The sequence below is a fragment of the Oncorhynchus nerka genome, linkage group LG7, assembly GCF_034236695.1.
Source record: "Oncorhynchus nerka isolate Pitt River linkage group LG7, Oner_Uvic_2.0, whole genome shotgun sequence".
Lineage (NCBI taxonomy): Eukaryota > Metazoa > Chordata > Actinopteri > Salmoniformes > Salmonidae > Oncorhynchus > Oncorhynchus nerka.
The window spans coordinates 88,987,443-89,015,407 of record NC_088402.1 but is presented as its reverse complement, the minus strand read 5'-3'; the positions used below and the strand labels follow the sequence as shown (position 1 = coordinate 89,015,407).

General features: G+C 43.1%; 1 protein-coding gene across 1 annotated transcript; it reads left to right on the top strand.

Annotated features, from left to right (window-relative positions):
- Positions 1-112: 112 nt before the first annotated feature.
- Positions 113-26,640, top strand: LOC115132554 (solute carrier family 25 member 33). The gene is made up of 7 exons (XM_029665303.2): positions 113-294; positions 9,125-9,307; positions 16,110-16,187; positions 19,123-19,223; positions 22,210-22,276; positions 23,383-23,663; positions 25,237-26,640. The coding sequence occupies exons 1-7, from the start codon at positions 251-253 to the stop codon at positions 25,437-25,439; spliced, it is 957 nt and encodes a 318-aa protein (XP_029521163.1). The 5' UTR covers positions 113-250; the 3' UTR covers positions 25,440-26,640.
- Positions 26,641-27,965: the final 1,325 nt, after the last annotated feature.

The following is a 27,965-nucleotide window of genomic DNA, read 5'->3' as shown; positions in this document are numbered from 1 at the left end:
TATGAGGTATCCAGATTGCAATGTTTTCAAATGCAGGCTATTATTTTGAAGGTTTCTTCGTTACCATACGAAAAAACTGACATGATCGTTTGTGCTGCTGGCAGAATTAGTAGTCAGAGTTTGAGACCGCCGGCTGGACGACTGGCTAGTGACAGCAGCTGACAAGCAAGATAAACCACATTTTCGCCTCTGACTTGTAGAGATTACATTTACGAGAAGACAAAGAAGATTATGGTTAGATTTTTTAAACATGGCACATAATAATAATACGCTATTACATCTCTTCGCAGGCGGGTAGGTGTTCCTTTTACGACATTTAATTGTTTATTTTTTATCTAGCTAGCATTAGCATAGCTGAATATCTATATTTTTTAATAGTCTAGCGGCTTCTGCTTTTGTCCTGGTAAATTTATGTTAGCTATTGTGTTAGATTGATGGGTTACTCGGCAGCTTGCGTTGTCGTTTTAAGATATTTGTGCCACATCTTGACCAAACGAGTCATTCTCACTAAACCGAAATGTGTTTAACAAGCTAACGTTACTCTCCCCCCTCCACTCAAGGAGTGAGAAGGCCTCGCTACAGCATGAGGTTGCGACCTAAACTCTAATGGTGAACAGTGTGATTTTAACAATTTTGCCAAAGATTTCAGAATAGTATTTTTAACTGGCTAACAAGTGTTTATTGTATCATTCGTCTAGTTATTCAATGTCAGGTGGCCCAACTATTGTCCTTCTCACTGCTAGCATGCTAGCTAGGCTAATCAAACCGGATATTAATTTTTATGAATCGTCTATCCCGACTGGCGTTATAAACAGTTAGCTAACTTAAAAAATAAATAAAAATTAAGTGAAAATCCTAGCCATTTGCAATGACCTCTATTTCTACGAAGGTCCGTAACACTTGAGCTATGAACTCGAATACAACATTCAAGAGTATTCATGTTTTATATTTGATGTGGCATTTAGTTAACTGGTAAGTGTCGCAGTCTATTCTGACCTTAGAATATGTCCTCGAGTTACATAATCGTTCCCCAGTCAATCAGTCATCCATGTGACCATGTAAAGTGCTGCAGCTAGCAAGCTATCTCGTTTTAGCTACTGTAGCTTAGCATAGAGGAATCTACTATATTTATAGCTAGCGATATATTTATTATATTCTAAGATGTATAAAATAAAAAAAAAGATCAAAAGTAACCTAAAATTTATTTGAGCTAATATGTAGCTAGCAATTCATGAGAGAAATATTATCCGGCTTAAACTTGGAAGTTTATAAAGATTTTTTCTTTTGGAAGCTAGCAGGACTATTTGACACTCAAGGTCACCCATTGACAGCTCTTGACATTTGGGAAAGCACTATTCAAAACCTAGAACTGATAATCCATTTAGTTGGGGATATATGATCCTGTATTGGACCCATAGAGAAATAGAAATGCAAGTCGTATAGTTATGTCTATATAGGCCCTATATTTCATAGAACAGCTAATGTTAAGAAGTGCCATAGTGGTGAGGATAATGGTAATAACGCTTACTTTATTTATAAAATCAGAACATAATAATAATAGCCCATCTGTATACAGCCCATCTATCTACCTCATCCCCATACTGTATTTATTTATTTAGTTATTTTTGCACCACAGTATCTCTATTTGCACATCCATCTTTTGCACATCTACAATTCCAGTGTTTAATTGCCATATTGTAATTACTTCGCCACCATGTCCTATTTATTGCCTTTAACACCCTTATTTGACCTAATTTGCACTCACTGTATATAGACTTTGTTTTCTTTTTTTCTACTGTATTATTGACTGTATGTTTTTTTCATTCCATGTGTAACTCTGTTGTTGTATGTGTCGAACTGCTATGCTTTATCTTGGCCAGGTTGCAGTTGTAAATGAGAACTTGTTCTCAACTAGCCTACCTGGTTAAATAAAGGTGTTCTCAACTAGCCTACCTGGTTAAATAAAGGTGTTCTCAACTAGCCTACCTGTTTAAATAAAGGTGTTCTCAACTAGCCTACCTGGTTAAATAAAGGTGTTCTCAACTAGTCCTACCTGGTTAAATAAAGGTGTTCTCAACTAGCCTACCTGTTTAAATAAAGGTGTTCTCAACTAGCCTACCTGGTTAAATAAAGGTGTTCTCAACTAGTCCTACCTGGTTAAATAAAGGTGTTCTCAACTAGTCCTACCTGGTTAAATAAAGGTGTTCTCAACTAGCCTACCTGTTTAAATAAAGGTGTTCTCAACTAGCCTACCTGGTTAAATAAAGGTGTTCTCAACTAGTCCTACCTGGTTAAATAAAGGTGTTCTCAACTAGCCTACCTGGTTAAATAAAGGTGTTCTCAACTAGCCTACCTGGTTAAATAAAGGTGTTCTCAACTGGCCTACCTGGTTAAATAAAGGTGTTCTCAACTAGCCTACCTGGTTAAATAAAGGTGTTCTCAACTAGCCTACCTGGTTAAATAAAGGTGTTCTCAACTAGCCTACCTGGTTAAATAAAGGTGTTCTCAACTGGCCTACCTGGTTAAATAAAGGTGTTCTCAACTGGCCTACCTGGTTAAATAAAGGTGTTCTCAACTGGCCTACCTGGTTAAATAAAGGTGTTCTCAACTGGCCTACCTGGTTAAATAAAGGTGTTCTCAACTGGCCTACCTGGTTAAATAAAGGTGTTCTCAACTGGCCTACCTGGTTAAATAAAGGTGTTCTCAACTAGTCCTACCTGGTTAAATAAAGGTGTTCTCAACTAGTCCTACCTGGTTAAATAAAGGTGTTCTCAACTAGTCCTACCTGGTTAAATAAAGGTGTTCTCAACTAGCCTACCTGGTGTTCTCAACTGGCCTACCTGGTTAAATAAAGGTGTTCTCAACTGGCCTACCTGGTTAAATAAAGGTGTTCTCAACTGGCCTACCTGGTTAAATAAAGGTGTTCTCAACTAGTCCTACCTGGTTAAATAAAGGTGTTCTCAACTAGTCCTACCTGGTTAAATAAAGGTGTTCTCAACTAGTCCTACCTGGTTAAATAAAGGTGTTCTCAACTAGTCCTACCTGGTTAAATAAAGGTGTTCTCAACTAGTCCTACCTGGTTAAATAAAGGTGTTCTCAACTGGCCTACCTGGTTAAATAAAGGTGTTCTCAACTAGCCTACCTGGTTAAATAAAGGTGTTCTCAACTAGTCCTACCTGTTTAAATAAAGGTGTTCTCAACTAGCCTACCTGGTTAAATAAAGGTGTTCTCAACTGGCCTACCTGGTTAAATAAAGGTGTTCTCAACTGGCCTACCTGGTTAAATAAAGGTGTTCTCAACTGGCCTACCTGGTTAAATAAAGGTGTTCTCAACTGGCCTACCTGGTTAAATAAAGGTGTTCTCAACTAGTCCTACCTGGTTAAATAAAGGTGTTCTCAACTGGCCTACCTGGTTAAATAAAGGTGTTCTCAACTGGCCTACCTGGTTAAATAAAGGTGTTCTCAACTGGCCTACCTGGTTAAATAAAGGTGTTCTCAACTGGCCTACCTGGTTAAATAAAGGTGTTCTCAACTAGTCCTACCTGGTTAAATAAAGGTGAAATAAAAAAAATACGACAGTTTAAAAAAAATATTAGTCGCTATAGTAGAATAGAGCAAATATCATAAGTGACAAGCTCACACTGAATATCATTGTCACGGCAATACTACATTTATTTTGGGATTGAGAGCCAAGAGTTTAGCCTGCCTTTCCAAGCTGCACACTGACTGCAGACATAACATCAAGAACTGTATTTACAGAGGCTGTTACATGCCGTGGTCTCTTCTGAGCTAGTAAATGTTTTTAATGGTGGCTTCTGGTTTCACATTTGAACCGATTCAAAAATGTTAACTTTGGTTGTCTGGAGGACACCGTGATATGGCCTTTTGCCATACCGTGTTTAGTATGCATATCACTGTCACACATAGGGTTATGCAACTCCGTCTCGTCCACAGTACGTTTTTCTCATTGCGTCCCAGACGGCCAGGAGATGCTTATGATAAGCCGAGTGAATGGATAGCTATTTGTTTGTTATTGGAAGCAACTGCATTTGGCACAATGTGCCCTTTAGACATCTAGTCACTCTGACTTGAGCTCCAGAGTTCCTCTGTGGAGATACGAGAGAACCTTCCAGAAGGACAACCATCTCTGTAGCACTCCACCAATCAGATGTGATATATCAGAAATTGTCTAATATAATTGTCAATCTAAAATATTATCATATAATTATAAATAATTTATACAGGTTTGATCCGTCTAAATAGCCTCTTAAAAAATATGTAACATACTATAAATGTCTCTGAGCACAGTTACATGCACACAGTAATGCGATGCATTTTGGATAGTCAGATTAATGTAAGTTTGATTTAAACTTTTACATGCTTTGTAAGAACGATGATTCCCCCTAATACTCCTGTTTTTACATGGACATATCTGAAATCAGGCTACCTTATGTCACTTTGATAGATGAAGAAAATCGGCCATCTAAATAAATGTTCTTCCACAGCCTTGCATGTTATTTTTGGGAAGCATTTTTTTTTTTTTTTTTGAGTTTGGACATATAAAGTTTGTGAAAACGACTTCTAGTTCAGTTGTTCCGAACTCGCTAAAGGATGCTGGTGCTAACACGTGCGCAGTACAAATTAAACGCAGATAAAAAAAAAAAATTAAAAGCCGTTTTGCATGTCCTAATAATTTGAAAGATTGCTCAGAAAACCAGGTGTTTTTAATCGGGGTATGTTTACTTCGATTTTTTGACCTTACGCCGGTTTTAAGATAAGGTGTCTTCAGCCGATGTTAGTTTATGGGTGAGGATTTAACGGAATTGTTTGAATGGAATGTTGGCATATTGGCGGTTAATTTGAAAATTTGAATCATTAACGGTATCGTTCCTAAAACTGGCAGTCTAGCTTTGGTAACAAATATACAGTGCAGATTAATTCCTCAAATTCATTATTTTACACTATTTTATCACAGCACTGGCAAACCATGGTTGACGAATTCCCTGACCAAAACGGCCGACCTAAATTTGTGTCAAACATATCCGTCCTGCGGGTGGTTTGAGTAAAAAAATAATATAATATTATACTGAACAAAAATATGAATGCAACATGCCCAAATGAAAAAATATTTTAGAGTTACAGTTCATATAAGGAAATTAGTCAATTGGAAAAATGATTTAGGCCCATATCTATGGATTTCAACACGACTGGGCAGGGGTGCAGCCATGAGTGGTCTTGGGAGGGCATTGGCCCACCCACTTGGCAGCCAGGCCCAGCCAATCAGAATTGGTTTTTCCCCACAAAAGGGCTGTATTACAGACAGAAACACTCCTCAGCAGGTCTTGCGCCTCCCGTAGTCTTGGCTGTGTGGCGTTGTTACACGTGGTCTGCGGTTGTAAGGCTTGTTGGACGTACTGCCAAGTTCTCTAAAACGACGTAGGAGGCAGCTTATGGTAGAGAAATTAACATTACATTCTCTGGCAACAACTCACTCTGGTGGACATTCCTGCAGTCAGCATGCCAATTGTCCGCTCCCTCATCTTGAGACGTGACATTGTTGTGTGACAAAACGGCACATTTTAGAGTAACCCTTTATTGTCCCCAGCATAAGGTGCACCTGTGTAATGATCATGCTGTTTAATCAGCTTCTTGATATGCCACACCTGTCAGGTGGATGGATTATCTTGGGAAAGGAGAAATGCTCACTAACAAGGATGTAAACAAATTTGTACACAATTTAAGAGGTTCTTGTGCGTATGGAACATTTCTAGGTTTTTATTTATTTCATCTCATGAAACATGGGACCAACAATTTACATGTTGCGTTTTATATTTTTGTTCAGTGTATGAAAACGTGTGTGTGTAGATACACATTGTATTCGGAAAGTATTCAGACCACTTCAGTTTCCACATTTTGTAACGTTACAGGCTCATAATGTTTTTTAGGTTTTTTTACTAATCTACACACAATACTCCATAATGACAAAGAAAAAACCGTAATTTTTTTTCCCCCAATGGAAATACCACATTTACGTAAGTATTCAGACCATTTTACTCAGTACATTGAAGTACCTTCGGCAGCGACTACAGCCTCGAGTCTTCTTTGGTATGACGCTACAAGCTTGGCACACCTGTATTTGGGGGAGATCCTCTCATTCTTCTCTGCAGATCCTCTCAAGCTCCGTCAGGTTGGATCGGGAGTGTCGCTGCACAGCTGTTTTTAAGTCTTTCCAGAGATGTTTCGATCGGGTTCAAGCCCTGGCTCTGGGACGTTCAGAAATTTGTCCCAAAACCACACCTGTGTTGTCTTGGCTGTGTGCTTCGGGTCGTTGTCCTGTTGGAAGGTGAACCTTCGCCCCAGTCTCAGGTCCTGAGCGCTCTGGAGCAGGTTTTCATCAAGGATCTCTCTGTGCTTTGCTCCATTCAACTTTCCTTTGATCCTGACTAGTCTTCCAGTCTCTGCCTCTGAAAAACATCCCCACAGCATGATGATGCTGCCACCACCACCATGCTTCACCGTAGGGATGGTGCCAGGATTCATCCAGACGTGACGCTTGGCATTCAGGCCAAATAGTTCAATCTTCGTTTCATCAGACCAGAGAATCTTGTTTCTCATTGTCAGTCCTTTTGGCAAACTGAGGAGTGGCTTCCGTCTGGCCACTCTACCATAAAGGCCTGATTGGGGGAGTGCTGCAGAGATGGTTGTCCTACTGGAAGGTTCTCCCATCTCCACAGAGGAGCTCTGTCAGAGTGACCATCGGGTTCTTGGTCACGTCCAAGAGCAGGCCCTTCTCCGCCGATTGCTCAGTTTGGCCGGGCGGCCATCTCTAGGAAGAGTCTTGGTGGTTCCAAAATTCTTCAATTTAAGAATGATGGCGGCCACTGTGTTCTTGGGGACCTTCATTGCTGCAGAAATTTTTTGATACCCTTCCCCAGATCTGTGTCTCAACAATCTTTTCTCAGAGCTGTACGGACAATTCCTTCGACCTCATGGCTTGGTTTTTGCTCTGACATGCACTGTCAACTGTGAGACCATATATAGACAGGTGTGTGCCTTTCCAAATCATGTCCAATAAATTGAATTTTCCACAGGTGGACTTCAATCAAGTTGTAGAAACATCTCAAGGATGATCAATGGGAACACAATGCACCTGAGCTCAATTTTGAGTCTCATAGCAAAGGGTCTGAATACTTATGTAATTAAGGTTTTCTGTTTTATTGTTAATATATTTGTAAAAAAAATGTCTAAACCGGTTTTTGCTTTGTCATTATGGGGTGTTGTGTGTAGATTGATGGAGGATTAAAAAAATAAAAATATATATATATATATCTTTTTTAGAATCAGTCTTTAATGTATCCACACAATACCTCATAATGTCGGTGGAATAATGTTTACAAATCAATTAAAAATGAAAAATAAGTTGGTAAAAATGTCCTCAAGAACCACAAAAAATTACGTACACCCACTGTGTGTTACTTAACATGACTTCCTCATCTCTGTTCCCCACACATGAAATTATATTTAAGGTCTCTCAGTCTAGCAGTGAATTTCAAACGGATTCAACCAAAAAAAACAGGGAGGTTTTCCAAAGCCTTGCAAAGAAGGACACCGATGGGTAAAAATGTAAAAAAATACATTGAATATCCCTTTAGAGCATGGTGAAGTCATTAATTACACTTGGTTTATCAATACACCCAGTCACTACAAAGATACAGGCGTCCTTCCTAACTCAGTTGCCAGAGAAGAAGGAAACCGCTCAGGGATTTCACCAGAGGACCAATGGTGGACTTTAAAACCGTTACATCGTTTAATGGCTGTGATGGTAGAGCTGAGGATGGATCCTCTTGAAATTCTATGATAAGACTTGAAAATGGCTGTCTTGCAATGATCAACAGCCAACTTGGCAGAGCTTGAAGGCTTTTTAAAAATCCAGGTGTGCAAAGCTCTTAGACTTACCCAAAAAGACTCGCAAGCTGTAATTGTTGCCAAAGGTGATTCTAGCATGTGTTTTACTCGGGGTTGTCAATACTTATGTAAATTCGATTTTTCAATACATTTGAAGAAATTTCCATAAACATGTTTTCACTTTGTCATTATGGGGTATTGTGTGTAGATGGCCAAGGGACTTTTTGTAAAAAAAAAAAAATTGACATTCAATTTATTTAACACAACAAAATGTGGAAAAAGTCAAGGGATATGAATACTTTCTGAAGGCACTGTATGTTTTTATTATATATATATATATATATTTTTAAATCACTAAAACCAAATCTGAACTGTGTCTAGCTCGCTAATAATCACCAAAACGGTAAGAAAATAACCTCTGGACCTCGTTGAAGACTGAATGCTTGCCCCCTTAGGGCAAAACGAATCTAATTCCTTCTGTCACACCTTGTCTTAGATGGACAGGGGTTGTATAGAGAGGTTAATATCTTCTGTGACGCAAGACTATTCCTCACTTCTGTTTTTTAGGTCATAATTTAGGTCAAATGAAGTGCGTGATTTGGACATTTTTAAACGGCTATGTAGGCTTAGGCTGTAAGACCTCTTCTCTCTCTCTAGCTTTTAGTCAAATTAGAGCTTCTTGGTTCAATTACCTTTTGTGCCAGATGTGTATAGAGTCAATGTGAGAGCCTGTTCATGACACTGTCTCTTTTAGTAATGCCATAAAAGTACTGCGCGGCTGCTACTGTTATGTAAATTGATGGTAAATTACATTCCCTGAGAGAGGGAGAAATAAAATAAATTCTCACTGATAACACTGCAACAGACAGCGGGTCTACTTCACCCGGTATAATCATAGCACACTACAAATTGGACAAATGTAAATACGTGTTTTTGTGTTTTTATAGTCTACCATGCCCTGACAAAAGGCTGGTTCAGGTATGTAAGAGCAACAACTAAGGCTCTCCACTTCCTGAAATCTCTTTGGTAATCCTTTCCACCATCATTGGAGTTCAATCTCCATTGTCATTCGCCGTGTTAATTCATTAATGCCATATTAATGTTTTGCTAATCTCTGTGTAGATGTTGTAAACCTGACTTTTAAATGACCTGAGATTAGTGTGTATATATTATTACTGTATTATAAATGTTACTGTATTTTCCCATCTTTCTCTCTGCAGATGTAGTGGCACGGTGGGAGCCATCGTGACTTGTCCTCTGGAGGTGCTGAAGACCAGGCTGCAGTCGTCAGGCCTCGCGCTCCGGCCCGTGTTCCAGGTCCAACTGGGCACGCTCAATGGTACTGGGGTCATCAGACCAGGCTCGGGCACCGTTACGCCACCTGGCCTGCTGCAGGTCTTACGGTAAGGGTTTGTCCCTCTTCTTATTCCTAGCGTGTGGCTAGTCTACTATGGGTCTTACGATAAGGGGTTGTCCCTCCTTATTATCTTGGGGCTAGTCTACTATGGGTCTTACGGTAAGGGGCTCTTATAAGTGTGGGGCTGCTGCTACAGGTCTCGTGGTAATGGTTTCACCATGTTGTGTACAGTGCTGTGAAAAAGTATTTGTCCCCTTTCTGATTTTCTATAATTTTGATACGGAATGTTATCAGATCTTCAGACAACCGCTAATATTAGATAAAGGGAACCTGAGTTTTTCAAATAACAAAAACAAATATACTTAATTAAATAAAATAAAGTTATTCAATACCAAACTCCTCAGTTTGTATTTTTTTATGGATCCCCATTAGTTCCTGCCAAGGCAGCAGCTACTCTTCCTGGGGTTTATTATGGATCCCCATGGATCCCTAAGAGTTCTTCCTGGGGTTTATTATGGATCCCCATTAGTTCCTGCCAAGTCAGCAGCTACTCTTCCTGGGGTTTATTATGGATCCCCATTAGTTCCTGCCAAGGCAGCAGCTACTCTTCCTGGGGTCCGGCAGAATTAAAACAGTTATACAATTTTAAATTTAAAAAACATTACAATACAAGCGTTACAGAATTCACAACACACTGTGTCCCCTTGGACCCCTGCTCAACTACCTACAACACAAAATCCATGTGTGTGTATAGTGTGTGTGTATGTGTTTGTTCCTATGTTTGTGTTGCTTCACACTCCCCACTGTACAATAAGGCTTGCATCAGTTATCTGATGTGGAATAGAGTTCCATGTAGTCATGTCTTTATGTAGTTTCTGTGCGCCTCCCATAGTCTGTTCTGGACTTGGGGACTGTGAAGAGACCTTTGGTGGCATGTCTTGTGTGGTATGCACAGGTGTTTGAGCTGTGTGCTAGTCGTGTAAACAGACTGCACGGTACTTTCAACATGTCAATACCTTTTACACATATAAGTAGTGATGAAGTCAATCTCTCCTCTACTTTGAGCCAGGAGAGATTGACATGCATATGATGAATTTTTAGCTCTCTGTGTACATCCAAGGCCCAGACGTGCTGCCCTGTTCTGAGCCAATTGCAATTTTCCTAAGTCCCTCTTTGTGGCACCTGACCACACGACTGAACATTAACCCAGGTGTGATAACTAGGGTCTGTAGGACCTGCCTTAGGTTGAGGTTTAGGATTTAGTAAATGATTTGTCCCAAATACTATGCTTTTAGTTTTTTAATATTTAGGACTAACTTATTCCTTGCCACCCGTTCTGAAAGTATCTGCATCTCTTTAAGTATTGGAGTCATTTCAGTTGCTGTAGTGGCTGATGTGTATAATGAGTCATGCCAGTGGCATGTCGTTAAAGATTGAAAAAAGGAAGGGGCCTAGACAGCTGCCCTGGGGAATTCCTGATTCTACCTGGATTATGTTTGAGGCTTCCATTAAAAAACACCCTCTGTGTTCTGTTAGACAGGCAACACTTTATCCACAGTATAGCAGGGGGTGTAAAGGCATAACACATCAGTTTTACCAGCAGCAGGCTGATCGATAATGTCACAATAATGTCGGAAAAAAGACTGACGTCTAACAAAACAGCCTCCCACAATCTTTTTATCAGCAACTTCTTTCAGCCAATCATCAGTTATTTGTGTAAGTGCTGTGTTTGTTGAATGTCCTTCCCTTATAAGCATGCTGAAAGTCTGTTGATTTGTTTACTGTAAAATAATGTTGTATCTGGTCAAACACCCAAAACATTTTGGGCTGTTTGAGCCAGTAAAGGGGCTTTACTATTCTTAGGTAGTGACTTTTGCTTCCCCCCCATGATTGGGGGGGCACACTTTCTAGTAGGCTAGGATTGAAAAGCAGGCTAACGGGAGTGGCAATATCATCCCCAATATCATCCTCAGTCATTTTCCATCCAAGTTGTCAGACCCCGGGGGCTTGTCATTGTTGATAGACAATACTTTTTTCACCCCTTCCACACTCACTTTACGGAATTTGAAATTACAATTCTTGTTTTTAATAATTTAGTGAGATATACTTGGATGTGTAGTGTCAGCATTTGTTGCTTGCATATCATGCCTAAGTTTGCTAATCTTGCCAATTACTTTAAGGAATATTTAAATATCTGTCGGTATTCAGTTTAGTCACACGATATCTCTATTTGCAGTACGTTTGCCAATTGGTTGTGCAACCAGACTTATTTGCCAATCCTTTTTCCTCATCAATCCACTCGGATTTAAGTTTTCAGTAATTTTCTTAATGGGTGCATGCTTATTAGTAACTGGAATAAGCAATTTCATAATGTGTTAACACATTGATCTTAACTTCTTATGGCTGCAATCCCATTAACGGGATCATTTTCATCAACAACCGCTGAATTGCATAGTGCCACATTCAAATAATATTATAAAAAATATTTACATTCATGAAATCACAAGTGCAATATAGCAAAACATAGTTTAGCCTTTTGTTAATCCACCTGTCGTGTCAGATTTTGAAAATATGCTTTACAGCGAAAGCAATCCAAACGTTTGTGTAAGTTCATCGATCGCTCGACAAAACATTATGTACACCTAGCATCAAGTAGCTTGGTCACGAAAATCAGAAAAGCAATCAAATTAATCGTTAACCTTTGATCTTCGGATATTTTCACTCATGACACTCCCAGTTAGACAACAAATGTTCATTTTGTTCCATAAAGATTATTTGTATATCCAAAATACCTCCGTTTGTTTGGCGCATTATGTTCAGAAATCCACAGGAAAGAGCGGTCACGACAACGCAGACAAATTCCAAATACTATCCATAATGTCCACAGAAACATGTCAAACGTTTTTTATAATCAATCCTCAGGTTGTTTTTAAAATATATAATTGATAATATATCAACCACAACTGTCTTTCAGTAGGAGAGGGAAAGGCAATGGCTGCCCAAACTCTGTTGCGCATAGAAAACGCTGCTGGCACCCGGCCAGATAATGACTCGATGTTATCTTTCTCGCTCATTTTTTCAAAATAAAAGACTGAAACTATGTCTGAAGACTGTTGACACCTTGAGGAAGCGATAGGAAAAGGAATCTGGTTGAAATCCCTTTAAATGGAGCAAAGGCAGGCTATGGAACATGGAGTTTTCAAAATAGAAGCCACTTTCTGGTTTGATTTCCCTCAGTGTTTCGCCTGCAATATCAGTTATGGCACACTCACAGACAATATTTTTGACAGTTTTGGAAACTTTAGAGTTTTCTATCCAATACTAATAATAATATACATATATTAGCAACTGAGACTGAGGAGAAGGCCGTTTACTTTGGGCAACTTATTAATCCAAGCTACTCAATACTGCCCCCCCAGCCATACGAAGATCCATCCTCATTACACACCACAGACCAACACATTCTTTACACCAAACAACATAGGAATCACTACAACACGTATTGTATGACCTCTTATACACTGTGTTAGGCCCAGCCTTTGGAACTATGGTTTTCCTCGATACGGCTACTATATTGTGATCACTACATCCAATGGATCTGGATACTGCTTTAAAGCACATTTCTGCAGCATTAGTAAAGATGTAATCAATCCATGTTGATGATTTCATTCCTCTGCTGTTTGTTGCTACTCTGGTAGGTTGACTGATAACCTGAACCAGGTTGCAGGCACTGGTTACAGTTTGAAGCTTTGTCTTGAGTGGGCAGCCTGATGAAAGCTATTTCATATTTAAATCCCCTAGAAAATATACCTCCTCTATTGGTATCACATACATTATCAAGCATTTCACACATATTATCCAGATACTGACTGTTAACACTTGGTGGTCTATAGCAGATTCCCACCAGAATGGTCTTTTAGGTGAGGCAGAGTAACCTGTAGCCATATTACTTCAACAGTATTTAACATGAGATCCTCTCATCTTTACAGGAATGTGGATCTGAATATAAACAGCAACTTGTTGTGACATCTTTAGCTGCAATGACTCCAACCAAACGCTTCCTGTAGTTGTTGATCAGTCTCTCACATCACTGTGGAGGAAGTTTGGCCCACTCTTCCTGTAGTTGTTGATCAGTCTCTCACATCACTGTGGAGGAAGTTTGGCCCACTCTTCCTGTAGTTGTTGATCAGTCTCTCACATCACTGTGGAGGATGTTTGGCCCACTCTTCCTGTAGTTGTTGATCAGTCTCTCACATCACTGTGGAGGAAGTTTGGCCCACTCTTCCTGTAGTTGTTGATCAGCCTCTCACATCACTGTGGAGGAAGTTTGGCCCACTCTTCCTGTAGTTGTTGATCAGTCTCTCACATCACTGTGGAGGAAGTTTGGCCCACTCTTCCTGTAGTTGTTGATCAGTCTCTCACATCACTGTGGAGGAAGTTTGGCCCACTCTTCCACACACAACTGATTTAACTCAGAGACATTTGTGGGTTTTCAATCATGAGCTGCTCCTTTCAAGTCCTGCCACAACATCTCAATTGTAATTAGGTCTGGTCTTTGACTGGGCCATTCCAAAACGTAAAAATGTGTTGCTTTTTAACCATTTCCATGTAGACTTGATTGTGTGTTTTGGATCATTGTCTTGCTGCAGAATGTAGCCTTCGGGATCTGTGGTTGTGCCAGGCCACCCACTGGGCTGCCAGGCCACAAGGAATTACTAGGCTAAGAATGTTTTGTCCTATGGTCCCTGGTCAGAAATAGTGTACTGTAGGGCATAGGGTGCAATTTGGGATGCTGCTCTAGTTGTGTGAATAGGCCTGTGTCTTTACTCTACCACTCCGTCTAAATAGGAGGAAACGAGCCCGCCTCCACCCTGTCTGACGAGGGCCCGCCTCCACCCTGTCTGACGAGGGCCCGCCTCCACCCTGTCTGACGAGGGCCATTACTGTTATCCTGTTTTATACACAAAAACTAGAGACTAAAGATAGAGCTATCTTGTTCTAATCTAAGAGCTGTTTGCCAGCTGTGGGGAACGCACGCACACGCACTGACGCACAGTGCAGCGAGGACACTTATGTAAGTGCTGATGCCACCTGTGGAAATGTCCCTCACCCCCGAGGCCCAGGGAGGGTTGCCTCCGACCGCAGACTGGGTGAGAGTGATGGCGTGACTGTGCCTCTGCCAAATTGAACACGAGGAGGAAGCCGTGCCGACTGACATCCCGAAATGTGGTCTGTGGTTTCTCATGTTTCTCGCCTCAAGGGTTTAGTGCCCGGAGGCCTTTTGCTGAATGTGACTGAACCAGTCTGGACTGGACTCAGCTGAATGGTTCAGAGGGGAATGGCTCAAATAGTATTGTCAACCTGTTCACCCCAGTGCAGTTTAAAAAAAAAAAATCCTTTGAAACTGACCAACAATGGCATTTTGGAGGTGAGCCATTGTAATTCTAAGTGATTCTACAACCTTCAAGCATCCATTTGAGTTAATTTCACCAATAATTGTTGTGAATGAAACTCTTCTCTCCAAAATCCTTGTTTATCCAGTGTTGTCTGTTGTAACAGTAGAAGGTTGCGGCTCATTTCCAAACGCCGTTGTTGGTCAGTTTTAAAGGTAAAATGTTAAAACTCTTCAAACTCTGTAAATCCATAACATGTTATGAATAAACAGGATAACTTTTAAAATCCTTTATTTACTTGGCCTGAAGGGTGTTTTTATTTTATTTTTAATCTATTTGAACAAAATGACATCGTTACAGTGTGGGAAAACAACCGGTGGGATTAATCGTGTCCTTTTTCAAATAAATAATAAATAAATACAAATCTGCCTTTACAGCAGAGTGCAGGACGAATACATCAGTCCTGTTGTGTCCCTGTGTCTACTCACCTGGCCTATTTGTCTGCCCACCTGGCCTATTTGTCTGCTCACCTGGCCTATTTGTCTACTCACCTGGTCTATTTGTCTACTCACCTGGCCTATTTGTCTACTCACCTGGCCTATTTGTCTACTCACCTGGCCTATTTGTCTACTCACCTGGTCTATTTGTCTACTCACCTGGCCTATTTGTCTGCTCACCTGGCCTATTTGTCTGCTCACCTGGCCTATTTGTCTACTCACCTGGCCTATTTGTCTGCTCACCTGGCCTATTTGTCTGCTCACCTGGCCTATTTGTCTACTCACCTGGCCTATTTGTCTACTCACCTGGCCTATTTGTCTGCTCACCTGGCCTATTTGTCTGCTCACCTGGCCTATTTGTCTGCTCACCTGGCCTATTTGTCTGCTCACCTGGCCTATTTGTCTGCTCACCTGGCCTATTTGTCTACTCACCTGGCCTATTTGTCTGCTACGGGACTAAGTGTGTGTATGTGTGTGTTTTTTTTAATTTTATTTTTTTATTTAACCTTTATTTAACCAGGTAGGCAAGTTGAGAACAAGTTCTCATTTACAATTGCGACCTGGTGTGTGTGTGTGTGTAAAGTCAATCCCACAGAGGCGACGGAGTTCACAGTGCATCTCCAGTTTCAAAGGGTATACTGGGTTGAGAGTAGGGTCTTGGCCAAAACCATAGTCCTGTGATATGGAGGGGGGGGGGAAATGTCAAATCACGATTAATTAACTGAATTATCACTAACGATTCAATTTAACAATATACCCATGGCAGTACATGCTGTGTTGCCAATGCAGACGTCAGATTACGACTTGCGGAGTGACCGTACAGCATCCTGAACCCTACCACAGTTGTCCCTACTACTGAATCCACATCCTAAATAGATGTTCTTGTCATTCAAACATAACATTTAAAAAAAAAGTGTGTATATTCAATTAACTGGTCTGTTTTTCTTCCCATTTCTAGGTCAATTCTAGAAAAAGAGGGACCAAGGTCGCTTTTCCGGGGACTGGGTCCCAATCTTGTTGGGGTGGCCCCTTCAAGGTAAGCCTGCTAAATGAGACACGGACTGCATTTGAAAGGGTGGATTCGTTTTGGTGTAAGTAATGTTTGGGTGTGGATGTGTTTTTGTATGTCCACACCCTTAACAGCCTACACACTCACCCTTTTATCATGTCATTACCAAGGACCGGCTTTTAGACTGCAACATGTTATTACTGCTGTGTTGTTGAATTAAGACATACGAGGACAGAACGGTGGGGTGGGGTGAGGGAGGACGGAACGGCGGGGTGGGGTGAGGGAGGACGGAACGGGCGGGGTGGGGTGAGGGAGGACGGAACGGCGGGGTGGGGTGAGGTGAGGGAGGACGGAACGGCGGGGTGGGGTGAGGTGAGGGAGGACGGAACGGCGGGGTGGGGTGAGGTGAGGGAGGACGGAACGGCGGGGTGGGGTGAGGTGAGGGAGGACGGAACGGGGGGGTGAGGGAGGGAGGACGGAACGGCGGGGTGGGGTGAGGGAGGACGGAACGGGCGGGGTGAGGAGGGAGGACGGAACGGCGGGGTGAGGGAGGGAGGGAGGACGGAGGGGTGGGGTGAGGGAGGACGGAACGGCGGGGTGAGGGAGGGAGGACGGAACGGCGGGGGGGGGGAGGTGAGGGAGGGAGGGAGGGAGGAAGGACCGGCGGGGTGGGGTGAGGAAGGGAGGACGGACCGGCGGGGTGGGTGAGGGAGGACGGGGTGAGGGAGGGAGGACGGGGTACAGAGTGGCGGGGTGAGGGTAGACGGGGCGAGGGAGGACGGCGGGGCGAGGGAGGACGGGGGCGAGGAAGGACAGAGCGGCGGGGTGAGGGAGGGAGGACGGAACGGCGGGGTGGGGGAGGTGAGGGAGGGAGGGAGGAAGGACCGGCGGGGTGGGGTGAGGAAGGGAGGACGGACCGGCGGGGTGGGTGAGGGAGGACGGGGTGAGGGAGGGAGGACGGGGTACAGAGTGGCGGGGTGAGGGAGGACGGGGCGAGGGAGGACGGCGGGGCGAGGGAGGACGGGGGGCGAGGGAGGACGGAGCGGCGGGGTGGGGTGAGGGAGGACGGAACGGCGGGGTGAGGGAGGGAGGACGGAACGGCGGGGTGGGGGGAGGTGAGGGAGGGAGGGAGGAAGGACCGGTGGGGTGAGGAAGGGAGGACGGACCGGCGGGGTGGGTGAGGGAGGACGGGGTGAGGGAGGGAGGACGGGGTACAGAGTGGCGGGGTGAGGGAGGACGGGGCGAGGGAGGACGGCGGGGCGAGGGAGGACGGGGGGCGAGGGAGGACGGAGCGGCGGGGTGAGGGAGGAGGAGGACGGAGCGGCGGGGTGAGGGAGGACGGAGCGGCGGGGTGAGGGAGGACGGGGCGGCGGGGTGAGGGAGGACGGGGCGGCGGGGTGAGGGAGGACGGAGCGGCGGGGTGAGGGAGGACGGAGCGGCGGGGTGAGGGAGGACGGAGCGGCGGGGTGAGGGAGGACGGAGCGGCGGGGTGAGGGAGGACGGCCTTATTCTAAAATGTATTAAATTGTTTTTTCCCCCCATCATCAATCTACACACAATACCCCATAATGACAAAGCAAACACAGGTTTTTAGAAATGTTTGCAAATGTATTTAAAGTAAACAACTGAAAAATGACATTTACAAAAGTATTCGGACCTTTTGCTCTGTGCTTTGCTGAAGCTCCTTTGGCAGCGATTACAGCCGCTAGTCTACAGAATGTGGTGAAGGTGAAGGGGTCTGAATACAGCCGCTAGTCTACAGAATGTGGTGAAGGTGAAGGGGTCTGAATACAGCCGCTAGTCTACAGAATGTGGTGAAGGTGAAGGGGTCTGAATACAGCCGCTAGTCTACAGAATGTGGTGAAGGTGAAGGGGTCTGAATATAGCCGCTAGTCTACAGAATGTGGTGAAGGTGAAGGGGTCTGAATACAGCCGCTAGTCTACAGAATGTGGTGAAGGTGAAGGGGTCTGAATACAGGCGCTAGTCTACAGAATGTGGTGAAGGTGAAGGGGTCTGAATACTTGCCGACTGCACCGTATTACAGTCCTCACTAAGGGGTTTGTCTGTCCCCCTCTCTCTACATTATACCATCGCCCAACTTACAGGCGCTGCCATTCAGATAGATAAGACATGTTTACACTCCTTGGGTTTGTACAGTAATGTAGTATCCATCCTCAGTAAGCAGGGTGGGAATGGGGGGGTGTCACTCTGGAAACTCACCAACGTACCGCCAAAATGATTTCACTCCCAGAAATAGTTAGCATGGGGGTGGGTCAGCTGGCCCCACGCTGTCAGCCAGCTGACCCGCCCCCATGCTATCAGCCAGCTGACCCGCCCCCATGCTATCAGCCAGCTGACCCATGCTATCAGCCAGCTGACCCATGCTATCAGCCAGCTGACCCATGCTATCAGCCAGCTGACCCGCCCCCATGCGATCAGCCAGCTGACCCGCCCACATGCGATCAGCCAGCTGACCCGCCCCCATGCTATCAGCCAGCTGACCCGCCCCCATCAGCCAGCTGACCCGCCCCCATGCTATCAGCCAGCTTCCAAACCCTGCCTGGCATTCAGAATGAGAATAGCACTAGTCCAGACCCATCTCTCTCTCTCTCGACCACACCCGTGGCCTGCCTCTGTGCTTATTCAACCCATTCTGCTGCTGCCTGTGACACACACTGTATGGGACGGACTGTTCCAGAAGCATAGCAGACTGGCCTGGACAGGACACACGTGGCACGCTTTGCTGGCTCTGTCAAAGGCTGCTGCTACTGCTTCACAGGTTTCGAGCAGCACCTGGCCGTGTGATGTTACATAAAGGCACGCTGACGTTTTATAAAACACAGTGAAAGATGGACACCCACTTACTGAGAAAGATACGTTTGTTTAAACATTTTAAAGAGGGAATCTGATTTCTCACCCTTATCTTTTTTTTTTTTTTTGTCTTCTGTCTTTTTCTTGTAGAGCTATTTATTTTGCTGCCTACAAGAAGTCTAAGGAGACGTTCAATGGCTTCTTCGTCCCCAACAGTGGAGTGGTGCACATGTCCTCAGCTGGCTGTGCAGGTGAGACCGTCTGAAGCAAACCACGGCGACCCCAGCGTAAGGGGGACGGCGACCCCAGCGTCTGTGGGAGCACTCTACCCTCATTCTATATGAAACACAAAGCAATAGAGCCAAAGCAATGAGCTCCTGAGTTGGGAAAATCTTGTGCAATACACCGAAGCATGTCTTGTATTCAAGATCCTAAATGGCCTGGCTCCTCCCCCTCCACTCAGTATTTTTGTTAAACAAACAAAACAAAAAACTATGGCAGTAGATCCACTAGGTCTGCCATGAGGTGTCTGTATAGTTCCCTTAAGGAAAAGCACCTTTAGTAAATGTGCTTTCTCTGTGAGAGCTTCTCATGTCTGGAATACACTGCCTTCAGACACATATAACTGCACCACCTATCACACTTTCACAAAATGCATGAAGACCTGGCTAAATGTCAATCAGATTTGTGAACATGGTCCCTAGCTGTGTGTTGCCGCTTTCCATGTTTTCTGTTGTCTGTGAGGTGTGGAAACACTTTGTTGCTTTTATGAATTTTGTCTTGCTGCTTTTTGTCCTATGTTGCTCTGTCTGTATGCTACGTCTTGCCTGTTCTATGTTGCTCTGTCTGTATTCTATGTCTTGCTTGTCCTATGTTGCTCTGTCTGTATTCTACGTCTTGCCTGTTCTATGTTGCTCTGTCTGTATTCTACGTCTTGCCTGTTCTATGTTGCTCTGTCTGTATTCTACGTCTTGCCTGTTCTATGTTGCTCTGTCTGTATTCTACGTCTTGCCTGTTCTATGTTGCTCTGTCTGTATTCTATGTCTTGCTTGTCCTATGTTGCTCTGTCTGTATTCTACGTCTTGCCTGTTCTATGTTGCTCTGTCTGTATTCTATGTCTTGCTTGTCCTATGTTGCTCTGTCTGTATTCTACGTCTTGCTTGTCCTATGTTGCTCTACGTGTGCTCACTGCTCAATGATTGTCTATATTGTAATTGTTTTTAATAACCTGCCCAGGGACTGCGGTTGAAAATTAGCCGGCTGGCTAAAACCGGCACTTTACTGAAACGTTGATTAATGTGCACTGTCCCTGTAAAAAAAAAAAAAACTAAATAAACATGTAGGTTCTAAGCCTGCTGGGTAAACCATGTAGGTTCTAAGCCTGCTGGGTAAACCATGTAGGTTCTAAGCCTGCTGGGTAAACCATGTAGGTTCTAAGCCTGCTGGGTAAACCATGTAGGTTCTAATCCTGCTGGGTAAACCATGTAGGTTCTAAGCCTGCTGGGTAAACCATGTAGGTTATATGCCTGCTGGGTAAACCATGTAGGTTCTAAGCCTGCTGGGTAAACCATGTAGGTTCTAAGCCTGCTGGGTAAACCATGTAGGTTCTAAGCCTGCTGGGTAAACCATGTAGGTTCTATGCCTGCTGGGTAAACCTTGCAGGTTCTATGCCTGCTGGGTAAACCTTGCAGGTTCTATGCCTGCTGGGTAAACCATGCAGGTTCTAAGCCTGCTGGGTAAACCATGTAGGTTCTAAGCCTGCTGGGTAAACCATGTAGGTTCTAATCCTGCTGGGTAAACCATGTAGGTTCTAAGCCTGCTGGGTAAACCATGTAGGTTATATGCCTGCTGGGTAAACCATGTAGGTTCTAAGCCTGCTGGGTAAACCATGTAGGTTCTAAGCCTGCTGGGTAAACCATGTAGGTTCTAAGCCTGCTGGGTAAACCATGTAGGTTCTAAGCCTGCTGGGTAAACCATGTAGGTTCTAAGCCTGCTGGGTAAACCATGTAGGTTCTATGCCTGCTGGGTAAACCATGTAGGTTCTAATCCTGCTGGGTAAACCATGTAGGTTCTAATCCTGCTGGGTAAACCATGTAGGTTCTAATCCTGCTGGGTAAACCATGTAGGTTCTAATCCTGCTGGGTAAACCATGTAGGTTCTAATCCTGCTGGGTAAACCATGTAGGTTCTAATCCTGCTGGGTAAACCATGTAGGTTTTAAGCCTGCTGGGTAAACCATGTAGGTTCTATGCCTGCTGGGTAAACCATGTAGGTTCTATGCCTGCTGGGTAAACCATGTAGGTTCTATGCCTGCTGGGTAAACCATGTAGGTTCTATGCCTGCTGGGTAAACCATGTGGGTAAACCATGTAGGTTCTAATCCTGCTGGGTAAACCATGTAGGTTCTAATCCTGCTGGGTAAACCATGTAGGTTTTAATCCTGCTGGGTAAACCATGTAGGTTCTAAGCCTGCTGGGTAAACCATGTAGGTTCTAAGCCTGCTGGGTAAACCATGTAGGTTCTATGCCTGCTGGGTAAACCATGCAGGTTCTATGCCTGCTGGGTAAACCATGCAGGTTCTATGCCTGCTGGGTAAACCATGTAGGTTCTATGCCTGCTGGGTAAACCATGCAGGTTCTAATCCTGCTGGGTAAACCATGTAGGTTCTAAGCCTGCTGGGTAAACCATGTAGGTTCTATGCCTGCTGGGTAAGCCATGTAGGTTCTATGCCTGCTGGGTAAACTATGCAGGTTCTATGCCTGCTGGGTAAACCATGTAGGTTCTATGCCTGCTGGGTAAACCATGTAGGTTCTAAGCCTGCTGGGTAAACCATGTAGGTTCTAAGCCTGCTGGGTAAACCATGTAGGTTCTATGCCTGCTGGGTAAACCATGTAGGTTCTAAGCCTGCTGGGTAAACAACAGTTTTTGTTGCGCCCAAATGTGGCGATTTTCTTTTTTTTGTTTGTTGCCATTTTGTCCACTAAAATGTGTGTGTATATATATATATATATATATATATATATATATATATATATACACATATTTATTATATAACTCTATAACTATGTGTTGTATAATGATTGAATTTCTGCTCTGTCAGGAATCCTGGAGGATTTGCCCTTCCTGGCCTTCTGTTCTTTCCCTGAACTCCCATCCAGAGATATAAAATGAACTCTGTCCCTTTCTCTTGCTCCATCCAGTGATACGACACAACTCTCTGTTTCTACTTCCTGTTTCAGCCTTTGTTACAAACTCCCTCATGAACCCCGTCTGGATGGTTAAGACCAGGATGCAGCTGGAGAGGAAGTATGTACATTTATATTATTCAACCGTTGTTTAATTTTACTTTTATTAAGTCTCTTTTTTAAAAGTTTTTTACAGGCTTTAAATGCAGACATATTTTAGATACTAGTTTTGTACTAATGGAGTCAGAACATTCATTAAAGCGTTTCTGTAGGTAGTGTGTAATTACAGTTCTGTCACCACCACCATTTTAATGTGATCTTTGACGGGCCCCCATCTTGGCTGCTGTCCTGTCCTTGGGTTACGCAGTGTGCGTGGTGTAATGTGACCGGGCAGATCCATAAATACCCTAGCTGCTGACGCATTAGGCTGCGTTGGAGGAAGAGGCTATATTTACACAGAATCTGTATCCCAAATGGCGCCCTATATAGGGACACTACTTTTGACCAGAAACGTGTTCCAAAGTAGTGACCCTATGTAGGAAATGAGGTGGCGTTTGGAACGCATGGAGCAATAGAACTATGTGAGGTCACCGTTACGGGGACACGCATGTCTGGTGACCTAGTGTCCTATTTACCCTGCAGACCTGTTCATATAGGTAGTCACTCAAACTATAGTTAACTAGTGGGGATTGGGGGGGGGGGGGTTATTTGGTAGATGGAAAAATAGGAATATTTATTTATTTATATATATTTAAATTGTGTATATATTTAAATTGTATATATATACACAATTTAAATATATACAATTTAAATATATATCATGCTAAATGTACATTTCATAAAGTAAAAAAAAAAAAAAGTTTTTAAGTAACAGTGGACATTACAATACAGGATGTCTCTTGATTATTTGTCACAAGACTGGAGTGTGAGGTATGACACTTGATCTGCTTGAGGTTGTGTTGTTTACTGGCTATTGTGCCCCTGACACCTCTGTTCTTGGTCATCTGCGTTAGGGCACACCTTCACAAAAAAATATAGCAAAACCATTCTTATAGAACAAGTTCAAATAGTAGGTTACCACCCACAAAATGACGTTCCTGCAGGAAAATGTTTTTCTGATCCAATTTAACCTCTTCTCTAAATCTTCTGCCAAAAACATCCTTTTTTGAAACCTGCTGATGTAGTTTTTTTTTTTTTTGGATCAATACTGACCGTCTTTTCCTCCAGGGTACGAGGGGAGAAGAAGACGAACGCGCTGCAGTGTGCCCGCTACGTTTACAAGACCGAGGGCATGAGAGGTTTCTACCGGGGTCTGACGGCGTCCTACGCTGGCATCTCCGAGACCATGATCTGTTTCCTCATCTACGAGACGCTGAAGAAACGCCTGAACGAAGCGCGCTTCACGTCGCCGAACAGCGAAACGGAAAAAGGGGCGTCGGATTTCCTAGGCCTGATGATGGCGGCTGCCTTCGCTAAGGGTTGTGCTTCCTGCATAGCCTACCCACACGGTAAGCATGGGGATTCATGGGTAGGAATCAAATAAATGCTACGGTATTAACTTGTCATACCACACCTCAAACTACAACAACACACATTGACGTAAGAGGCAAAACAGCTTTTAACTTCTTGCGGCGAGCCATCCCGGATCCGGGATCGTGAATACAGCCTCAAGCTCATTACCATAACGCAACGTTAACTATTCATGAAAATCGCAAATGAAATGAAATCAATATACTAGCTCTCAAGCTTAGCCTTTTGTTAACAACACTGTCATCTCAGATTTTCAAAAATATGCTTCTCAACCATAGCAAAACTAGCATTTGTGTAACAGTATTGATAGCTATTGATAGCTAGCATTAGCATTTAGCGTTAGCATTCAGCAGGCAACATTTTCACAAAAACCAGAAAACCATTCAAATAAAATAATTTACCTTTGAAGAACTTCGGATGTTTTTAATGAGGAGACTCAGTTAGATAGCAAATGTTCAGTTTTTCCTGAAAGATTATTTGTGCAGGAGAAATCGGTCCTGTTTTCTGCGTCATGTTTAGCTACCAAAAAAAAACGAAAATTTGTTCGTCAAAACGCCAAACTTTTTCCCAAATTAACTCCATAATATCGACTGAAACATGGTAAACGTTGTTTAGAATCAATCCTCAACGTGTTTTTCACATATCTCTTCGATGATATATCGTTCGTGGAAGTGTGCTTTCCCCTCTGAATCCCATGGGAAAATGCCTGCCGCTGAAGTTTACGCACCAATTTAGACAAAGGACACCGGGCGGACCCCTGGCAAATGTAGTCTCTTATGGCCAATCTTCCAATGATATGCCTACAAATACGTCACAATGCTGCAGACACCTTGGATGAACGGCAGAGAGCTTATGCTCGTTCATGGCACATTCACAGCCATATAAGGAGACGATGGAAAACAGAGCCTCAAAAATTCTGCTCATTTCCTGTTTGAGGTTACATCTTGGTTTCGCCTGTAGCATGAGTTCTATGGCACTCACAGATAATATCTTTGCAGTTCTGGAAACGTCAGTGTTTTCTTTCCAAAGCTGCCAATTATATGCATAGTCGAGCATCTTTTCGTGACAAAATATTGCGCTTAAAACGGGCATGTTTTTTTATCCAATAATGACATAGCGCCCCCATAGGTTGAAGAGGTTAATTGACGATGGCCCGATCTACAACTGTCTCCTGTACAGTAGCACAGCATACACCCATGACTCAATGTTAACTTGAGTGAGAAGCCTTTAGTAGAAACTCAACACACATCCTTCCGTCTTTAGTCAAAATACTCTGTAAACCGCATTCAAAATCACCTTTTTAATTCTAATTCATCTTAATTTCTCCCCTTCTCCCTCTCTCTCTCTGTAGCACAGCATACACCCATGACTCAATGTTAACTTGAGTGAGAAGCCTTTAGTAAAACTCAACATCTGGGATTATGTTGAGTTCGTATCTGGGATTCCGTCTTTAGTCAAAATACTCTGTAAACCGCATTCAAAATTACCTTTTTAATTCTAATTCATCTTAATTTCTCTCCTCTCTCTCTCTGCGTCTCTTCCATTCGTCAGAGGTGATTCGGACAAGGCTGCGAGAAGAGGGCAGCAAATATCAGTACTTCTTCCAGACAGCCCGGTTGGTGGCAGTGGAGGAGGGCTACGCTGCGTTTTACAGAGGACTCATTCCTCAGCTTATCAGACAGATCCCCAACACAGCCATCGTCCTCTCCACCTACGAACTCATTGTCCACCTGATGGGAGACTCCTCGCAGTAATCGATAACAACAACAATGACGACGACAACAACATGGTAGCTAAGGAAAAGACCAGTTTTGGTCGGCCCATCCTAGATGGAAGGGCAACACAATGTAGTTATATCCCAAGGCACATTGGGCAAGAAAAAGACAATTGTGAAATTGCAGAATTTCTGTTTTGTTGGAAAAGACTGGTTTAGAGACTGTTGGTTTCTCTTGAGGGAATTTGAAGGCAGGTTTTACTGTTATCCAATGAACTGTAACTGATTTTTAGGATACATCCTAAATAGCAAACTATCCCCTATTTAGTGCACTACTTTTGACCAGGGTCCATAGGGCTCTGGTCAAACGTAGTGCACTTTATAAAGGGGCCATTTTGGACTCTATAATAAAACTTTTTTTTTTTTTTTTTCATTGAAGCATGTTATTTAGAAGTTGTTCAGAAGAATTTAAACTCCTCTAAGAATTGTGGTACTACTGACAGGACAACTCTAGCCTGAGTCCCAGATCTGTTTGTGTTGTATCGCCAACTCCATTGCTGTCATGAGTTGAGTTGGCAAGACGGCACAAACGTATCTGGGATTCAGGTAGGACCATATGAGAATAACTGTAGTTGTTTTCATACAAGATAAAGGGGTCATCTGAATAGAAGAGTATTGTTTTAAATTGGAACTAAATTATTTTGTATTGTTTTGTTATTATGTTGTCTGACTTTCTCTGATGCTTATAAATGTTGAATGTCCAAAAGATCAGTCAAGGTCTTGGGCTACAGGTTATATAATTTTATGCTAATTAAGGAAGATCAAGGCATAGCTAGAATTGTTCCTTGCAAGCCACCACACACCATCCATCATGATAGTTCCTGCTTATTCATTTACTACCATAGTGATTTTTGAAGTGTAATTTTTAATTATTTTCCATGACAAATACAGGTTAATTTATATATTGTGTTAGAGAACATAATCGTCTTTTTTTTTTCTTTTTTACACTATAATGACAACGAAAAAGCTTATTTGACCAGTGGCTCAATAAAATTCGGCTTAAGTGTTCGGTTCATTGTTTTTGAATGGTGTAAAACTACAGTAATCTGGTTGAGAAAGATGGACTGAACTAGTGGTGTTAAGATTTCACTTGGTGGTTTACTGTAAAGGTGCTGACTATGTTAACTGGGTTTCCTCACAAATCAAACCACACTTACATAAATTATTTTCACTTGATTGAACCACTATGCCTGATTGAGATTATTACATTACTGTACTTTGAAGGGTACATATTAGCGATTGTCTATTCATCTTTATCTAGTAAAATACTGTAAAGTAGTACATTTAGTGGATTTGGAATGCAATCCCATGGGTTTGTATCCAGTCTTAACATTTTAATTGTGATTATAATAAACTGTATCAGTACTTATCACTATTTATACAGTGAATGAATGAAAAATGTTTTCATGTCAAATTGCCAATTGGCAACCCATCATTTATGGGATGAATTGACACAAACAAACTTTACAATTCACGGAGGTAATTTGGTTGATAATTTTTCTTCCGGGTGTTCTCTGCAGGGTGCATTGCATAAAGAGTGAACAAATGCAATACATAATAGTAAATAAGGTTATCAAAACTAATTATATCACCTAGAGCGGTAAAATAATATAACCTCGGCAAAAATGGAAATGTCCTCTGTTTAATTTCAGGAAACTTAACGTGTGTAAATATGTGTATCAACAAAAGACACAAACTGAACCAGTTCCACAGATATGTGACCAACAGAAATTGAATAATGTGTCCCTGAACGAAGTGGGGGTCAAGATCAAAAGTAACAGTCAGTATCTGGTGTGGCCACCAGCTGCATTAAGTGTTGCAGTGCATCTCCTCATGGACTGTACCAGATTTTCCAGTTCTTGCTGTGAGATGTTACCCCACTCTTCCACCAAGGCACCTGCAAGTTCTCAGACATTTCTGTGGGGAATGGCCATAGCCCTCACTCTCCGATCCAACAGGTCCCAGATGTCCTCAATGGGATTGAGATCTTCGCTGGCCATGGCAGAACTCTGACATTCCTGTGTTGCAGGAAATCACGCACAGAACGAGCAGTATGGCTGGGGGCATTGTCATGCTGGTCATGCATGTCAGGATGAGCCTGCAGGAAGGGAACCACATGAGGGTGGAGGATGTCTTCCCTGTAACGCACAGCGTTGAGATTGCCTGCAATGACAACACGCTCAGTCCGATGCTGTGACACACCGCCCCAGACCATGACGGACCCTCCACCTCCAAATCGATCCCGCTCCAGAATACAGGCCTCGGTGTAACGCTCATTCCTTCGACGATAAATGTGAATCCGACCATCACCCCTGGTGTGCGTTCTCTAATTCTCTCCTTCTCTCTTTCTTTCTCTCTCTCGGAGGACCTGAGCCCTAGGACCATGCCCCAGGACTACCTGACATGATGACTCCTTGCTGTCCCCAGTCCACCTGGCCATGCTGCTGTTCCAGTTTCAACTGACCTGAGCCCTAGGACCATGCCCCAGGACTACCTGACATGATGA

Coding starts and splice junctions, on each gene's coding strand:
- LOC115132554 (XM_029665303.2), top strand. CDS start 251: ATGGCACATAATAATAATACGCTATTACATCTCTTCGCAGGCGG. Junction 295..9,124: donor TTACATCTCTTCGCAGGCGG/GTAGGTGTTCCT, acceptor TTCTCTCTGCAG/ATGTAGTGGCACGGTGGGAG. Junction 23,664..25,236: donor CTGCATAGCCTACCCACACG/GTAAGCATGGGG, acceptor TCCATTCGTCAG/AGGTGATTCGGACAAGGCTG.